A 15,331-nucleotide genomic window follows, 5' to 3' on the forward strand; every position below is an offset into this window, starting at 1 on the left:
GAGACAAAGAAACAGCACAGGAGACTCCCTTCAGACTGAATGAAAGGAGTGATAAAGCCCTGATACTAATGGCTGGCCATGGCAGCCATTAATCAACGTGGGAAGTCTTTACCCCGTTGTGCAGCAGCAGCAGTATTCCTTCACGTGAGAGCAGTTTGACATCCTGCTCGAAGCGCTGCACAGACGCTGTGACATCATTAAATGTGATCTCTGCAAAGCCGGTACCGTCGAAGTAAGCTGCGTCGTTCACCCAGGTCTGAGTCAGCGCTGGTTTGGACCTGGAATCAGGAAGAAGACCGTGGATGTCCGTGAGTTTAGCTAGGAGCAGAACGTTTGACAAAGCTAACAGGTGTGCATGGAAGCTTTCAAATGCAGAAACTCTGTGCACCCACCTGCCACAGGGCTTGTCCACCGTGGTGTTGAGCTGGAAGGTTTTCTCAAAGTTATACAGACTGAGCACCTCCTCGTTCAGTGTGTCCAGCTCCATACAGCCCTTAAAGTTGGGCAGTGCGAGTGGGGCAGGCGGCTACAAAAAGAGGAAAAAAAGGAATGAAACAAGCTATAGCATTCACCACTCTACTCGCTGGAAGGTTGATCCTACTTAATTGGAAAGTCTCTCATTCCCCTTCACATGTCCGCTGGGTGCGAGAAGTGTTCTACAACCTTAAAGTAGAAAAGTTGAGGTTTTCTCTTAGAGGTTCCACCAATTTATTTCATGCTACATGGGACCCCTTTTTTTAGGTATTTTGACTCCTTAACTCTTTCTGACACTGAGGATATTTAAATATCTGACAAACCTGTAAGCTTAGATTTTCTACATATCTGTACTTATTTATTTAAATTAATATTCTTAATCATTTATCCCTTTTTTAAAAAAAATTATTTTTATTTTATTTTATTTTCTCTTGTGTTGGCCTGTGGGCGGGATGGGTGGTCAGGGTGGGTTGGGGGTTGACAGAATTGTTGCTGCTACTGATTGTATTTATACTTTTATTCTGTCCCAACAATGTCTGTCTTGTTATGTTTAAAATGTTCAATAAACAAAGTTAAAAAAAAAAATTAAAAAAAGAGGAGAAAAAGAGGAGTGCTCTGTAATATGCAACACTGTTTGACCCTCCACTTATTGTAAAACCATTTGCCCAAATACAACAAGTACTACAGGAAACTAAGTTTAAAGGTGGAACATTACCGGTTTATTACATACTATACCTTTAAAGTAAAAAGTAAATGTGCCTGCTGATGTGTCAGCTCAGAGCAATGAGGTTGGTGATTCTAATCTCAGCTCAGGCTTTTCTCCATGTTCTGCCTCCTTAGTCTTTTTTCTGCCTCCCACAAGCCAAAGGCATGTGTGTCGGGTTAACTGGCCATTCTAATTGGGGATTGACTGCACGTGTGAGTTGTAGATTGAAGATTGAAGTCTGGGGTCAACAGCACAGAAAATGCTGGAGAGGAACAGATGAACTGGGGCCTAAATGCCATTAAAGCATCGCGTCTGTGAAAAGTGTGAAAAGTGCTTCAGCAGCAGAAGAGCGGCAGACACCGCCGGCAGACGAGCAAGAAGCTTCCAGATGGCAACGAGATGTTTCCAGGTGGTCACTGTTGCCAAAGACTGTTCCAACTCAGCGCGTTTCTATTCTGAAATGCTTTCTTTGTGTTGATCAATACTCATAACAGCAATAATAACTTGTACTTTTAATTAAAACACCATCTTATAAATGTAGGTGTAGCTCCCAGCCCTTCCTGTACTTACTTTGAAAGAACTCGGATATCCTCCCACATAGAAGACAGTCTCACTGGTTAAAAGGTTGAGCAGCCCCTGATCCCCTTTGGCCTCCACATCAGCTTTGATAGCTCTTTGAGACCCCTCAGGGGTCTCTGAAGACATGGACATATGACCATACTGAAGGATCCTAAATGATCACACACACACATGGAGAAAGCATATGGAGATTAGGGCCTTATGATGCTATAAACTAATACAAACAGCTAGTAGAGACTAATGCATTCCTACAGTCAGAAAAGGCAGAGTCACATAAATATCAGCACACAAACGCTAACAGCAATTCTACAGGAGGTTAAAGGAAAATCAAATTCAAATGTTGGTGTCACATAGAAGACTTCAACAGAAGATTGTGGAATAACTCGATATAACAAGATGTCCACTCTGCACAGCAATAAGATACAACAGCTGGGAGAGGGGCAAGAAAAGACAAACAGCTGGAGTGACATGATGCAACTCATTAGGTCAATGATTCAGCATACAAAGAGCACCTAAGAGAGGTAGAATCTCTCAGAAGTTAAAGCTTTGGCAACAATTTGAAGTAATGTTAGAATAAGGTTACTTGATCTAAAATTGCAATGACTTAGTAAAATGTAATCATCTACAGTACAAAATACCATGAATGAGTTTCAGAGAATCTAGAATCATCTCTGTGGACGAGGCACAGCCGAAAATCCATCCTGAATGACTGTGAGCGTGGAAATTCAAGTTAAAGAGAAAGCCAAATGTGAACATGATCCAGAAAGGCAGCTGGTGTGGTCAGCTCCCAGGTGTTTACAGACGCTTCAAAGTTCACAGAAGAGGCGAGGAATTCAACGAGATCAAAAATATCCAAATATTAAAAACAGAATTTGTTGGTATTTCCAACGGGGAGATTTTTTATCCAGAACCATAAAAACTATTTAACAAACGAAAGACCAAAGTTCAAGGGAGAAAAATTCCCCAACGTATGCATGCAGTTTGTATCACCACCGCCAATGAGGGGATGTGGTTGCTCGTAGCAACGGCCCAACATTTGGATGTCAGTCTGAGTCTGGGTTCAGGTTTTTTCCAGTTCTGTCCGTGGGACTCACCTCTCCAGGATGATGTTGTTGAACTTCCCATCAGACTTGACATCTTCTTCCATCAGCACCTGAGCAGACTCTCCTCCAACATTGAAATACCACCGCAGTCTCTTTCCCTCCAGTGTCATGCCCAGGAATTCCTTGCTGGACTGAAAATTCAAGAAATAGTGATAGGCATTGAAAACTAATAGGAATGTGCTCAGGAATGGCAGGATATCTGCCACTTCCTGCCAGATAAATGCACTGTCCTGTTCACAGTGGAAAAGTAAAACCAAAGTGTAAAGTGGCAGTTGATGGAAGGAGAGGTGATTCATGTTGTTGGCGACACTTACATCTTTGTTGCCGAGGTAGAAGACGAACTGTTCGGAAATGTCCTCCTGCCGCCTGGCTCGGCCGGCCTCCGGCAGCGTGATGTAGAACTTGAGGGAAGTGTAGGCAGCCAGGTCGGCCAAGTTGGATGGAGTACGAACCTGAACGCCAGAGGCCCCGTTAAATTTCACTGGGACGCTCACCTGGATGTCAGGAGGCAGCGGACAAAAGGCAACACCAGACATTAGTGACTGCAGCAAGAAGAGTTCAGTCTGTCAGGATTTCACATAGACAGGAACATGGTGGCAACTCTCCTCCCTTTTGGGAATCTAAACCAGTGGTTTTCAAAGTGGGGGCCGCGGCTCCCTGGGGGCCCGCCAGGGGGCACTAGGGGGGCCTTTTTAAACATCATTATAAAAAATTGTCACATTTTTTTAATCAGCATTGTAAAATACAATTTATAATAATATATCATATTGAAATGTTATTTGCCATGCTTGTCTTTCTGATTGGCTGCCAGTCAAAACATGGTAGACTGGGCGGTTTGTGCCTGTTCTGAAGCTGCTCTGCTCCTCAAGCTAGCGTGTAGGTAGTGTAAGGATAATTATTATTGTGTGCTTATAAAACAAGCTTAATTACTCTGTTTATTTGCTGACTCTGCTCAAACTAGTTGAGCAGGAAATCAAGCATATTTCCTTTGTGTGAATTTCTTCATTGGTTTCTGCTTTGCCTATTTACAATGTGCATTATTCCTTGTCTTAAATCAATGACTAACAATATGATGGCAGGGCTGTTTTCGAACTAAACAACATTTTATAGACAGACATGTAGTGTGTGAACTTTGCTTAGTGTGATACAAAGTAATTCAAGGGAACTGTGGGAAACAGGGTGCTCTGGTCTTCACATGCCCAGTGAAACATTTTGTTGCATCTTGTCGCATAGCCGCTGAATAACTATGCAATAAAGAAGGCTAGAGCGGGGAGGGAAGGCAGAGAGAGCTGAGAGAGAGTCCGTGAGTGGAGCTGACAACAGGGCACACTCTCTGCTTTCTCCCTTTTGCAAAAGCACATTAATACCTACTTCTGGTTTCTGTCTGTTTATTCTGGTGTTTTGCTATTACAGCTGTTGTGTGAATCTAACAGTAGCATAGCCAAAATGGACAGATTTTTTACTTGGAAGAGACTGAAAGAACTGGCCGACTAAAATCAGAAAGTATGAGGCAGCATACATTAAGTTTGGCTTTACAGCCGTAAAGAAAAATGCCCACGATTGCCCGAAATGCATCCTCTGTCTGGAGACCCTCTCAAATGAGTGTTCAAAACCTTCGAAACTTCAGCGTCACTTGATACAAAAACATCCGTCAGACTTCTTCAGACGTAAAGAAGAGCATTTAGTCAGGCTGCATTCACACAGCGAGCTGCTGTCCGTGAAGAAAAGAAAGAAAATACCTTCTAAAAGTTGATGTTTCTTTACATATTTTGTAGCATTGTCTGTGGTTTGCAAAGGCAGACCCCGGCCAGAAGCTAATACTGTTTGGGGGTCCTTGGCATGGAAAAGTTTGGGAACCCCTGGGCTCAACAATGTAACTGTGCATGAAGAGCATTGGTTTAAAGCCAAAGTGACACGCTCTGAGGTGGAGGAAACAGGGCTGTGGCTGGGTACCTTGCTGGCAGAATTGCGCGCCTGCTGTATGAGCTTCCGGATGCGGGTGATGCTCTCAGAGATGTTTGGCATTTGGGCAGAGTGGTTCTGCAGTTCATCGAGCTTCCTCATCAGAGTTGGAATAGCTTCACCCAGCTTGTGCACTACAGAAAAGGGTTATTTCAAACGATTCAAATTAAACTCCACTTCATGGATCCCCAAAGGGGCAACTGAAAGGCACAGAGAAGTGCACCAAATACTAAAAACACATTTTCCCATTCTAATTGATTTCATTCTAACTCTCTTGTTGTTGAATAATGACATGGTTCATATTTTTAAATAAGTTACATTTGATCAACAACAGTCCAAACCCCAAAGATATTCCATCTCATCTGGGATGAAAAGAGCCGAGTTTAGACGCTTTACTTTTGGAGTCTCCAACAGTTAACTGAGAAGAAAAGGATTTTAGTGGAAAAGCAGACAGAGGCGATCCCAAGCTCCCACCGGTGTTGTTGGCCTCCATCAGAGCGCTGTTGATGTCATCATTGGTGGTGTTGGCGTCTCCGTAGGCCTGCTGCCATCTGTCCAGCTGCTCTTTGATGGGACGCAGGGCGTCGGTGACTTGCGTGGCAGTAACGTTAGCCAGATCTGCGACCTGCTTCGCTTCATCGATCTCCTGACTCACGTCTGTTCATCACAGAACAAGAGAGGTTCAGATAAAGGCCGTCATCACCATGAACCTCTGGAAATCAAGATTTACATTCAAAAGAAAAAGATACCTCGACCAGCCATAACATTACGACCACCAACAGGTAAAATGAGCAACACTTCTCATCTTGATCCAGTGCAGTGTTCTGCTGGGAAAACCTGCATCCTGGGGCTTTCCCTCTGACACCTACCTCAACATTTCTACAGACCCTTCACTCCCACAGCCGTACAGCAGGCAGCAGCACTCCCCTTCTGAGCAGTTTTCTGCAGAGAGACAGCACTGAGCAGGAAGGGCTAAAAGCATGTCCAAGAGCCCGAGGTGTTCCCCTGACCTCTGAACTCTCCAGATAGCAATCTGATAGCATCCGTGGGAAGCAGGCCAAATGCACAAAGACCCTCCCCACAACCCACAGGGCCCAAAGGACCCTTTGCCAAGGTCCTGATACATGACCCTCCAGGACACCTTCATGTGTTCTTTGGCCACGCCCTGACTGCTCACAGCTCTTTAGGCAGAATGAGGAGAGCTCACTCTGTATGAGGAAGGTCATAATGTCATGGCTGAAGGGTGGAAGCGTCTGTCCTACACCAGTCATATCAACATTTATTTATGTCAGAGTGCCATCTATTCTCTACTTTCTCCTACTTCAATCAACAGCACGTTGAGTCTAACTCCTGATAACGTGTTGGATGTGCGTACTTGTCGTTACGTTGAGCTTTTTCTGAACTGTTTCCAAATCTTTCATGACTTGAACTTGTTTGGTTTTGGCATCATCCAGTCGCCTCTGAGCATCTTCCAGCTGGGGCTTCAGATCTGTGCAGAAAAAAAAAAATGTCAGCACTTCAACAGCTCAAAGCTGCAGGTTTCTCTACTTTCCCCTCATTTCAGGCATTTCTTGTAGAAACGAAAGACAAACACTGATGGGAAAATGAGCTGCGTACTGTTGTTCAGGTCATCGTTCATTTTGTCCACTTCATCATTCAGCTCCACACTGTGGTTCTTCAGAGAATTAGCCGTCTGACCGAGGTCTTGTTTTTCTATTTTCTGAAAAATCAAATCAAAGCCAGAAATGAACAAAACATATTTCGTCCTTCCCATCAGTTCCAAGCAGTGCCTGCATGTCCATTCACCTCCCATGTGTCGTTAGCAGCCCTCTCAGCCATCTCAGCCGCCTCCTCTGCTTCCTTTATGCTGATGATAATCTTGTTGTAAGCTTGCGTTACATCTACAATTCCCTCCTTCTTGGTTTCTGCAACCAAACTGCGGACACAGTGTCATCGGTTAAACTTCCATATCGAGTCTTTCTCAACATGCGCTGCTATTGACCTGCTAAGTTTTGTCCCCTTTATGTCCAGCATGTCTGTCTAACTTCTTTATCAGAAAAACAGGCCTAATAACCAGCTACAGCTGCTTACAGAAAGCTGAAGTAGACGGTGAGCATCAGCCACTCACCTGGACAGGTTCTTGGCTAACGCACTCAGCAGCTCTGCATGTCTCTCTGCCTCCTCGACAAGGGGGATTTTGGAGCCAGTTAAAGCAAAATTTTGCACCTTCTTTGCCAAAGGAGACTTGGCGCCATCCAGTTGGGCTTCCAAACGTTCGTACTCCTGACAAATAGACATATAAAGTGTTAAATAGGAAGAACTTGAAGATGTGAAACTGAATTTAGGACCCACACAACACAGCTCTAATTTCAGAGGGACCTTATTCATGGTGGTGATGGAAAGTTTGGCAGTCTACTGCATTTTGCATAAAAGTTTTCCAGGACTTACGTAAACATCTGCTAATGCTAATGGCTGAAATTTATGCAAAAATATCAATGTTACAAATCCTCTTCTGGAGAAGAAAACAACGCCCCTGTCATCAATGATACTGCTGCAGTATCTGGAAGATGAAATGCTGCTTCGAACCCTGCCGGCGGAAAGGCGACGAAAGAGAAAGATTCCTGACAGAACAGCTGATGAGCCTGCAGAATCGGTGTGTTCTCACCATGACAGTCTGATATGGTACTAAGAATATTGCTATAGGACTTTTAAGTGTATTGTGTTACCTTTTCTTTCTTTCTTTGTTATGAAATAGTGTGCTTCAGTGGACACACTTGGGAACAGGCGGAAATACGTCATTTTGACGTCACGCACCATGAGCACCGCGTCAACTATAAATCCATCTTTAGGCTCTATGAAAGAAATAATTCCCTGGACAGGAGGTTCTGATACCAACCCGAACATCCAGCGGGGCACAGATACAAACTCCTGACTCTGCTTCCTGGAAATGTTTGCATATGATCAACTTTGTGTTCAAACGTGTGAATTCTTGTTAGTTCTAACCTCTTTGGAGTCTTGCAGCATGGCCAGCACAGAGTTGACCTGAGCAACATCGTCTTCAGCCATGCTCAGCTGGCGGTTCACCTCCCTCTGCTTCAGCTGTAAGTCTGCCATCTTCCTCTGGGAGGAACACAGCAGTTCGTTATTACTTTCACTTTCTGACCCCCGCGTGCTTCTTCATGCTGATTTCACTTCTGAGCTCACATGAATGTCCTCCAGGGCTTTCTCGTTCGCGTTGTTGAGCTCTGCAGCTCGGACAGTGTTGTTCACGGCCTCGTTCAGGGCGTCTCGGAGGTCCATCATTCCGGAGTGGAAGCGGGCCAGATGGTCCCTGATAGCCTTCGCTGAGTCACTGTTTTCCTCTTGCCGACCTGCCAACTCCTTTAGAACACGATCCAACACTGACAGGGGCAGAGACATTGGAAATAATTTGGTTTTCTTATGTGATAGATTACTTTTGAAAATCTTTTTGACATTTTCAAAAAGAGGGCAAAGATTTGCTTAGAAGCTTTGATTTGTTACGGCTGCCATCCTTCCAAATTAAAACTTGTGATGACTGCGGGAGTCAAAACAAACCCTAACCTTACATCTTCTTCAGTGCGTGTTACATAGTCTCCCTTTATGGAAGGCAAAAGTGTTTTTGGGTTACGTTGTACACAGGGCCCAGACAGCTTAACCTCTGATGCAGTCTCTAACTCTGCGTAGCAAACATTCTGCATAGTGGGGACATTTGGGTTGGTCTGTGTTTTCTGAACAAACTTACATTTCGCTGCTTCCATCTTCTCTTTGTCAGCCACTTTCTTCTGTCCCACGCAGCTCCTGAACCTCATCTCCCTCAGCATGGCCTGCACCTCCCTCATCTTCCTCTCTGCCTCCTCGATGTCCTGCTCCCCCTCAGTGTCATTCAAGGACTGGTTTGACATCAGCATGATGACTATAGAAAGATTTAAACAGCATTAATTAAATCATCAATCAGCCGGTCTGTAGTGTAATTATTCTCTTTGCAGAAGATGTACGATACAAACATGACTCCGGTTGAGATGATACTTCAATGAAATGCATCATTTTGTTAGATATGCTTGCATCCTGGTTCAAATGATGGAAAATGCCAGTAAAGCACACCAGACCTTCACTTATTTTCTTAGATGAGCAGATTTTCTTCATTTATTATTCTCATAGATGCTGAATAAAGCTGCTTGTAAAAATGTTCTCTGCTCATGTGGCGACTGACGTGTGTCCTACCATTTATATCCACAGTTATGTTGCTGACCAGGGACAGCAGACCCTCGGCCCTCTGGTGTGTGTTGGTGGTACTCTCCTGCAGGTCACCAACACTGTCAGCCATGGCTCCCACCTGAAACACATCAGCACATCAGCACACACGCATTTAAAATGTATCAAGATATGGAGCCAAATCTCTGTGATTATATATTATATAAACATGGAGAAGCAGTATTTAGCTGTTCTGCTGCAAACAAGTGGAACAAACTGCCAGTGGAGATTAAACTTTCACCAAATGGAGACATTTTTAAATCCAGGTTAAAAATATTTCTTTTCTCATGTGTCTATGCATGAAATCTGCACGCTATCTTTTAATTTATCTGGACTGTTGCTTGTTTTTAAATTAATTTAAATGATTTTATTTGTTTTTCTTTATATTCTTTTATGTATTTTAATGCTTCTTACACTCCCTGCTGCAATGCTTTTATTTTATGTAAAGCACTTTGAATTGTTTGTACATGAAATGTGCTATATAAATAAATTTGATTTGATATTCTGCATTGAAAACTGGAAACTTTCTTTTTTTTCCCCCATTATTCATGGCCTAAGGAGCAAAATAGCAGATTTTTTTTCAAAATTAGAATTATACTACCGCGACCCGATCGACGGATTCAGCGGTATAGATAATGGATGGATGGATGGATGGAGAATTATACTATGCATTCAGATACACAGGAAAAGATTGTGCTGTTTTCTGGAAAATAAGATCAAATAAATGAATGCTCTGATGAAGCTGTGATCTTATCCTGTGATACTGTTCAGTGAACTTATGACACACTTTAAGAGCAGAAATTAAAACGAAATGAAATTTCCATGCAATGCAAACGCTTTATGAGCTCCAGCACAAACAGAATTTGCTTCACCTTGAAGTGAAGTTAGAAAATCCCTGATGCCCGGATCAGTGCAGTAATGAGTGTGTTGCTTACCCTTTTCTGCAGCTCATCAATATCATCGTTGATGTTCCCGATCTCAGCATCCAGCATGTCGGCCCGAGCCCTGCTGTCATCCAGGGTACTGTTGTAGTTCTCTGTGGCACGCTGGAATCATGGGAAGATGAGGCTATTTATTCCTTTGTGGAGTTGTAGATTCAAAGACATTTTAGAAGACACCTGAGAGGAAATGCTCTGAGCCCTGTTCTAAAAAAGCAGGATTAGTGGCTTCTAGAGGTAACTTCAGGTTCAGCTCCAGAGTTTCAGTATCATGAAGCCAGGTCACTTTTTGTGGGCTTTAGTTTGCTACAGTAGCAACCTAAATTTTGCTCGTTCGCAATGCTTTGCTTCCCTGCTGTGTGTGCTGTCATTATGATGATGTACCCACACACTTAAGCTGTACAGAAACTGGGACTGGGGCATGTAGGAATCCACAGAATTGTTTTTCTGAGCAGTCAGTGGAGTAAACATCGTCAAATGATTTCTAGTAATCCAGATTTGTTAGTTGGTTGGATTTTTCTCTGAAGGAAATAATTAAACCAAGGGGGAAATAGTTGACACTTTTGTTAAAAAAAAGAGTCCTCAAATGAGTCGAACCAGAGCAAACACACAGTCTATAACTGTGAAAAAGCCTTTCCAATCTGTTTAAAGGGATAGTTTGCCTCTTTTGACATGAAGCTGTATGACATCCCATATCAGCATTATTATTTATGAACATTTTCTTACGCCCGGCTGCGTCCTGTGAGCCGTTCCAGCCTCGTTTTGGCGTTTTTGCTCACAGGACAAGCGCCAAGCGATTGTGAGGTCTGACTTTTTCTAGATGAATGATTTTGTAATGCAAATGTATCACTCTTTTGAACGCATATTGTTTTGAGAAGTAAGACGCTTTATTTTTGTGGCCCCAGCCAACTAGCCGGACTACCTTCATCAACACCAAAACGAGGCTGGAACTCGGCTCACAGGATGCAGCAGGGGGTAAGAAGATGTTCATAAATGATGTTGCTAATATGGGATGTTATACAGCTTCATGTCAAAAGAGGCGAACTATCCCTTTAAGTGAGATCACGGTGTGCCTATGTGGGTCTTTGAGTGCAGCTCACGGCAATGTCCTCCACAGACTTGTTGAGACTGTGCAGCTGAGCCCAGGCCATGGAGCTGGCATTCAGGTTGCTCAGCTGACTGGCTACGGAGCTGAAGTTGTGGTTCATCTTATCCAGATCCTCCAACAGGACGATGACGCAGCTGTCGCAGGCTGCGGGAGGAAACAGACACACACACGCACCATTTCATCCACACGTTGGAATTTGATTCCTCGGCTTTAAAGGGACACTATGTAATAAATTAAGTCATTTATTAGCTCAAATCAACATATTCATTCATAAATTAGTCCTCATTGGTGTAAAATTATCTCTGTCAACAATCTCACTGATCCTCCTGAGTGAAGAATAACTTCTCTGTATCTACATAGAGCGGGCAAGCTCTATGGAGGCTGCCATGTCCTTCCGGTCTATGAAAAACCACGAAGTGCCCAGAGGAACATAAAGCACTTCGAATCGCGTTTTCCCCAACGCCAGACCTGCAAGCGGAAATGACGTCATTTTGACGTCACGTCCGCCAAATGGCTTATTACTGGCGCTAATGGTAAATAGATTTTATCTCATAAATTATCCCACTAATAATGCATTGATTGTTACCAAACTTCTGCCGTAGTACACATAGGCTCTTAACTCACAAAACGAGGCATTAGAAAGTTTGTAAGTTTACCGGGAGTTTATTTAAAAGAACACTTTCCAGATAGCAACTACACACTGCTGCTAACGCTGCTGCTGCTAACGCTACCGCTGCGTCAACGTCACTTCCGGTAACTCCCGGAATATGACTAATTGCATTGCTTGCACACCAAAGGCTATGTCAACTTCTGTTATCTGACATGTAATCTGTCATCTGTATTTATAGTGTTATTGTATGTGTGTTATGTAATCCTTTGTACAGTGTGTCTTAATGTCTTTTTGTTTGTATGGACCTTGAGTCTGAAGCTATAGCTTCTTGAATCTTGACACATACCGCCTGCCGTAGTTCAAGAAGTTGCAGCGCACATTTGAAAACGCGAGGCGCTAGAGAGTAAATTCATTCGACTTTGCAAAATAAAATTGCACCACTAGATGGGGGAAGAAATTACAAAGTGTCCCTTCAAGCATATTCAAAGTTTCTGGCCTCAGCTCCTGTGCACAGTGTGTGTTTGTGTGTGTGTTTGACTCACGCTGACAGTGCATGCCCTGCTGCCTCTCTACAGGAACACTGTATCTTTGCGAGCAGGTGTCGCACTGCTTTCCTGTCATGCCATCAGGACAGCGGCACTCTCCTGTCCGGGGGTCACACCTCCCTCCTCTGCAGTCACACCCTAGAAAGATAGGCCGAGGTTTTAAAGGTTCAACACGTAGTTTCATCCAGTGGCATGAACTGCAGAGAGCAATGAGTTAAGTGTTAAAGCTGCTGGAGGCCTTCTCTGGAGCCTCCTGGGCTCAAGCCTCGGCAGAAGGTGAATTAACACCAATGAAAATAGAAGAAATATTAGATCTCTGCTATTACATCCCATAATTATCACACCCCAGAAATTCATCCAAAACAATTCTGTACATGTGGGTTCATTTGCTGATTTCCTTGTAAATGAATGAAAGCTAACATATTATCATTATTATCAGCTACCCTCTAGTGTTTTATTGGACCATGTTTCGCTTTGATTACTGGCATCTTTTTGATGAACTTGTGCAACGTGACACATTCATTTCCATCCAGAGTTGCATTCAGGCGTTCCTGTACTGATGATCGGAGAGTTTGCGGCATAAAGTCTCCTGCAGCCAATGAGGTTGAGCTCTGGAGTTTGTGATGTCCTACGCCTCCTGAACCACTCTTAGGCTTTGAGCCCAATGACCCTGATATTTTCATCTTAAAATATGGCATCGGGGAACAAAATAATGTTGATGGAAAAACGTGGCCAGCCAGTACGTTCAGGTAGTCAATTGACCTCAGTTTTGGGCACATAACATTACTTACTTACCAAGATCTGACAAACTAAGGCAAAGACGGATCAAAACTGTCCCCCATGGGAGGCCACAGACATGATGGACCCTTCCTACCTTGATGCACCTACCACTAGGGATGGGAATTGATAAGATTTTTACGATTCCAATTCCACTTTCGATTCTGCTTAACGATTCGGTTCTTTGTTGGTTCCCTTATCGATTCTCATTTGGAGAAAAAGGACAACAAACCGGTCGATTAGCATCAACTTTGTTTAGTTTAGAACACGAGTCATGACCTTACAAACCCAACAACGGTGAGGTCCACATTGGTCTATCATGGCCTGGGTAATGTAACTCTTCCCTGCTCTGGTGAAACGAGAAGCTGGAGGTAGAGGTGAACTGGGGGTAGTACCACCAGCCTCTGGCTCTGAGCCAGTCAGGCTCTGTCTCTCATGATTTCATTTAAATGTAATGCCTGAGAAGGCATTCATTTAACCTTAACCGTTACTAACAGCAGGTTTTACAATGAGGCAAATGGCGCTAACATGATAGGCAGTGTTTGTTAGTTACCTGCAGTGTTAGCTGAGGACAAGCTAACGTTGCTAACGTTGCTGGGTTCAGATTCACCAACGTTAGTCCGGAGCGGATCGAAAACGCGACATTCATTCATAGTTATTGCATGTTGGTAGTATATTCAAATATTCACTTTACAAGTTGCCCTGTTGTCGTCTTTTTTAGGGATGTGTAATCAAACTTTCGAGCGTTTGTTTTTGGGCGCCATGTTTACTGTTGGCTGCTGGCTGCGCTGGACTCGCCACGCAACGTTGTGTGGTGACGTCATTCGCACCCACTGGAATCGATAAGGGAATCGTTTGCAAAATCGCCAAACGATTCCAAGGAATTGAAACACTGGGAACCGGTTCTCAACAAGAACCGGTTTTCGATTCCCATCCCTACCTACCACGCTAGAACATGTAAAAGTGAATTCATCAGTGCTGTTCCTATTAACATATTCTTACTACCTTAAAACAAATGGACAGAAGACACTTCACTAGTCAGCAATGACAGCATTAGGCAGAGAAGAAATAACAATGTGTGATATTCAGACAGTGTTGTCTGTGCACACTCACTCTTGCATCCATTAGGGCCGTAGTCCCAGAACCCAGGAGCACACTGTCTACAGTTTGGCCCGTTGACTCCAGGCCGACAGGCACACTGACCACTCTGAGGATCACATGGCTGGACGAGAGCTGCCGAGGCATCACAGTCACACTGACGACAGCCAGAGCACGAGTCGAAGCCAAATGAGCCATCCTTAGACAAATGACATGACTGGTTTAAGAATGGAGAACACTGAAGAGTTTCTCACACGAGAAAAAGGGGGAAGTAGGTCCAAGCTTGTTAGCTGAATTTAGACAGATAAAATCAACACTAAGGACCTTCAGGTGCACATTTGACCTGTTTTTAACACGATGAGGCAAAGCGCAAAAACATTATCAGCATGGACATTTCTTTTGAGTTGAAGTCTACAGCTATTGGAAGAAAATTGGAATGAATTGTCCACAGTAAAATGTAAGAGTTAACGCAGCAAAAATGATTGAAAGTCAGTTCTTACTTCACAGCGCTCGCAGCGCAGTCCGGTGACTCCTGGTCTACAGCGACACTGTCCGGTGTGAGGGTCACATGACTGCGTTCCACACGCAGAACAGTTGCATTCTGTGTTACAGAGACAAATCCCACTCATTTCATGTTTGGACAACCTACTAAACCAGAGCACCTTGGTGAAAGTTTGTCATTTATTCATTTTCTTATCAAACTGACACTGCGGCAGCCTAATCTGATTAAATGACCACATGGTTGTTCTGCTGAGAAGCTTCAAAGTCAACCTACTGGTGCAGTTTTTGGCACTGATGGCGTCTCCCCAGTAACCAGGAGCACAGACTTCACAGTGATGTCCTGCGGTGTTGTGCATGCAGCTCAGACACTGCCCGGTCAGTGGGTGACAGTCTGTGAACAGCATGTTTGGGTCCGTGTTGCCGTGGCAATGACATGGCTGGCACCTGCTCCCAAGAATCATGGGGTTGCCATAGAAACCAGGGGCACACCTGTGTATGAGGCCCAGAAATGAAAACAATGCTTTTAAACCATTGCTTTAAGGCAGGGGTCTCAAACTGATCGGTGAAAGGGCCGGTGCTGCTGCAGGTTTCTGTTCCAACCCTGCAGCAGCACAGCCGACTGGTTTCATTCGATCAACTGAACCGTCTGCACTGAAGG

At 43.9% G+C, this 15,331-nt stretch overlaps 1 protein-coding gene across 2 annotated transcripts in view; it reads right to left on the bottom strand.

The window, feature by feature from the left end:
* lama5 (laminin, alpha 5) overlaps positions 1–15,331 on the bottom strand; it is a 124,984-nt gene that overhangs the window by 15,374 nt on the left and 94,279 nt on the right. For both annotated transcript variants that reach the window (XM_075475381.1, XM_075475380.1), the window contains exons 45-65: positions 14,948–15,162; positions 14,673–14,773; positions 14,188–14,371; positions 12,295–12,435; positions 11,135–11,286; positions 10,032–10,142; positions 9,067–9,178; positions 8,588–8,758; positions 8,029–8,225; positions 7,828–7,944; positions 6,953–7,107; positions 6,631–6,760; positions 6,442–6,544; positions 6,200–6,313; positions 5,299–5,481; positions 4,816–4,958; positions 3,177–3,356; positions 2,854–2,993; positions 1,751–1,910; positions 393–526; positions 113–278 (exon numbers count right to left, since the gene is read on the bottom strand). In XM_075475381.1, the coding sequence (XP_075331496.1) occupies positions 113–278; positions 393–526; positions 1,751–1,910; positions 2,854–2,993; positions 3,177–3,356; positions 4,816–4,958; positions 5,299–5,481; positions 6,200–6,313; positions 6,442–6,544; positions 6,631–6,760; positions 6,953–7,107; positions 7,828–7,944; positions 8,029–8,225; positions 8,588–8,758; positions 9,067–9,178; positions 10,032–10,142; positions 11,135–11,286; positions 12,295–12,435; positions 14,188–14,371; positions 14,673–14,773; positions 14,948–15,162 (3,109 nt within the window). The remainder of the gene's footprint in view (positions 1–112; positions 279–392; positions 527–1,750; positions 1,911–2,853; positions 2,994–3,176; positions 3,357–4,815; positions 4,959–5,298; positions 5,482–6,199; positions 6,314–6,441; positions 6,545–6,630; positions 6,761–6,952; positions 7,108–7,827; positions 7,945–8,028; positions 8,226–8,587; positions 8,759–9,066; positions 9,179–10,031; positions 10,143–11,134; positions 11,287–12,294; positions 12,436–14,187; positions 14,372–14,672; positions 14,774–14,947; positions 15,163–15,331) is intronic.

This window comes from Odontesthes bonariensis, chromosome 10 (genome assembly GCF_027942865.1).
Source record: "Odontesthes bonariensis isolate fOdoBon6 chromosome 10, fOdoBon6.hap1, whole genome shotgun sequence".
Taxonomy (NCBI): domain Eukaryota; kingdom Metazoa; phylum Chordata; class Actinopteri; order Atheriniformes; family Atherinopsidae; genus Odontesthes; species Odontesthes bonariensis.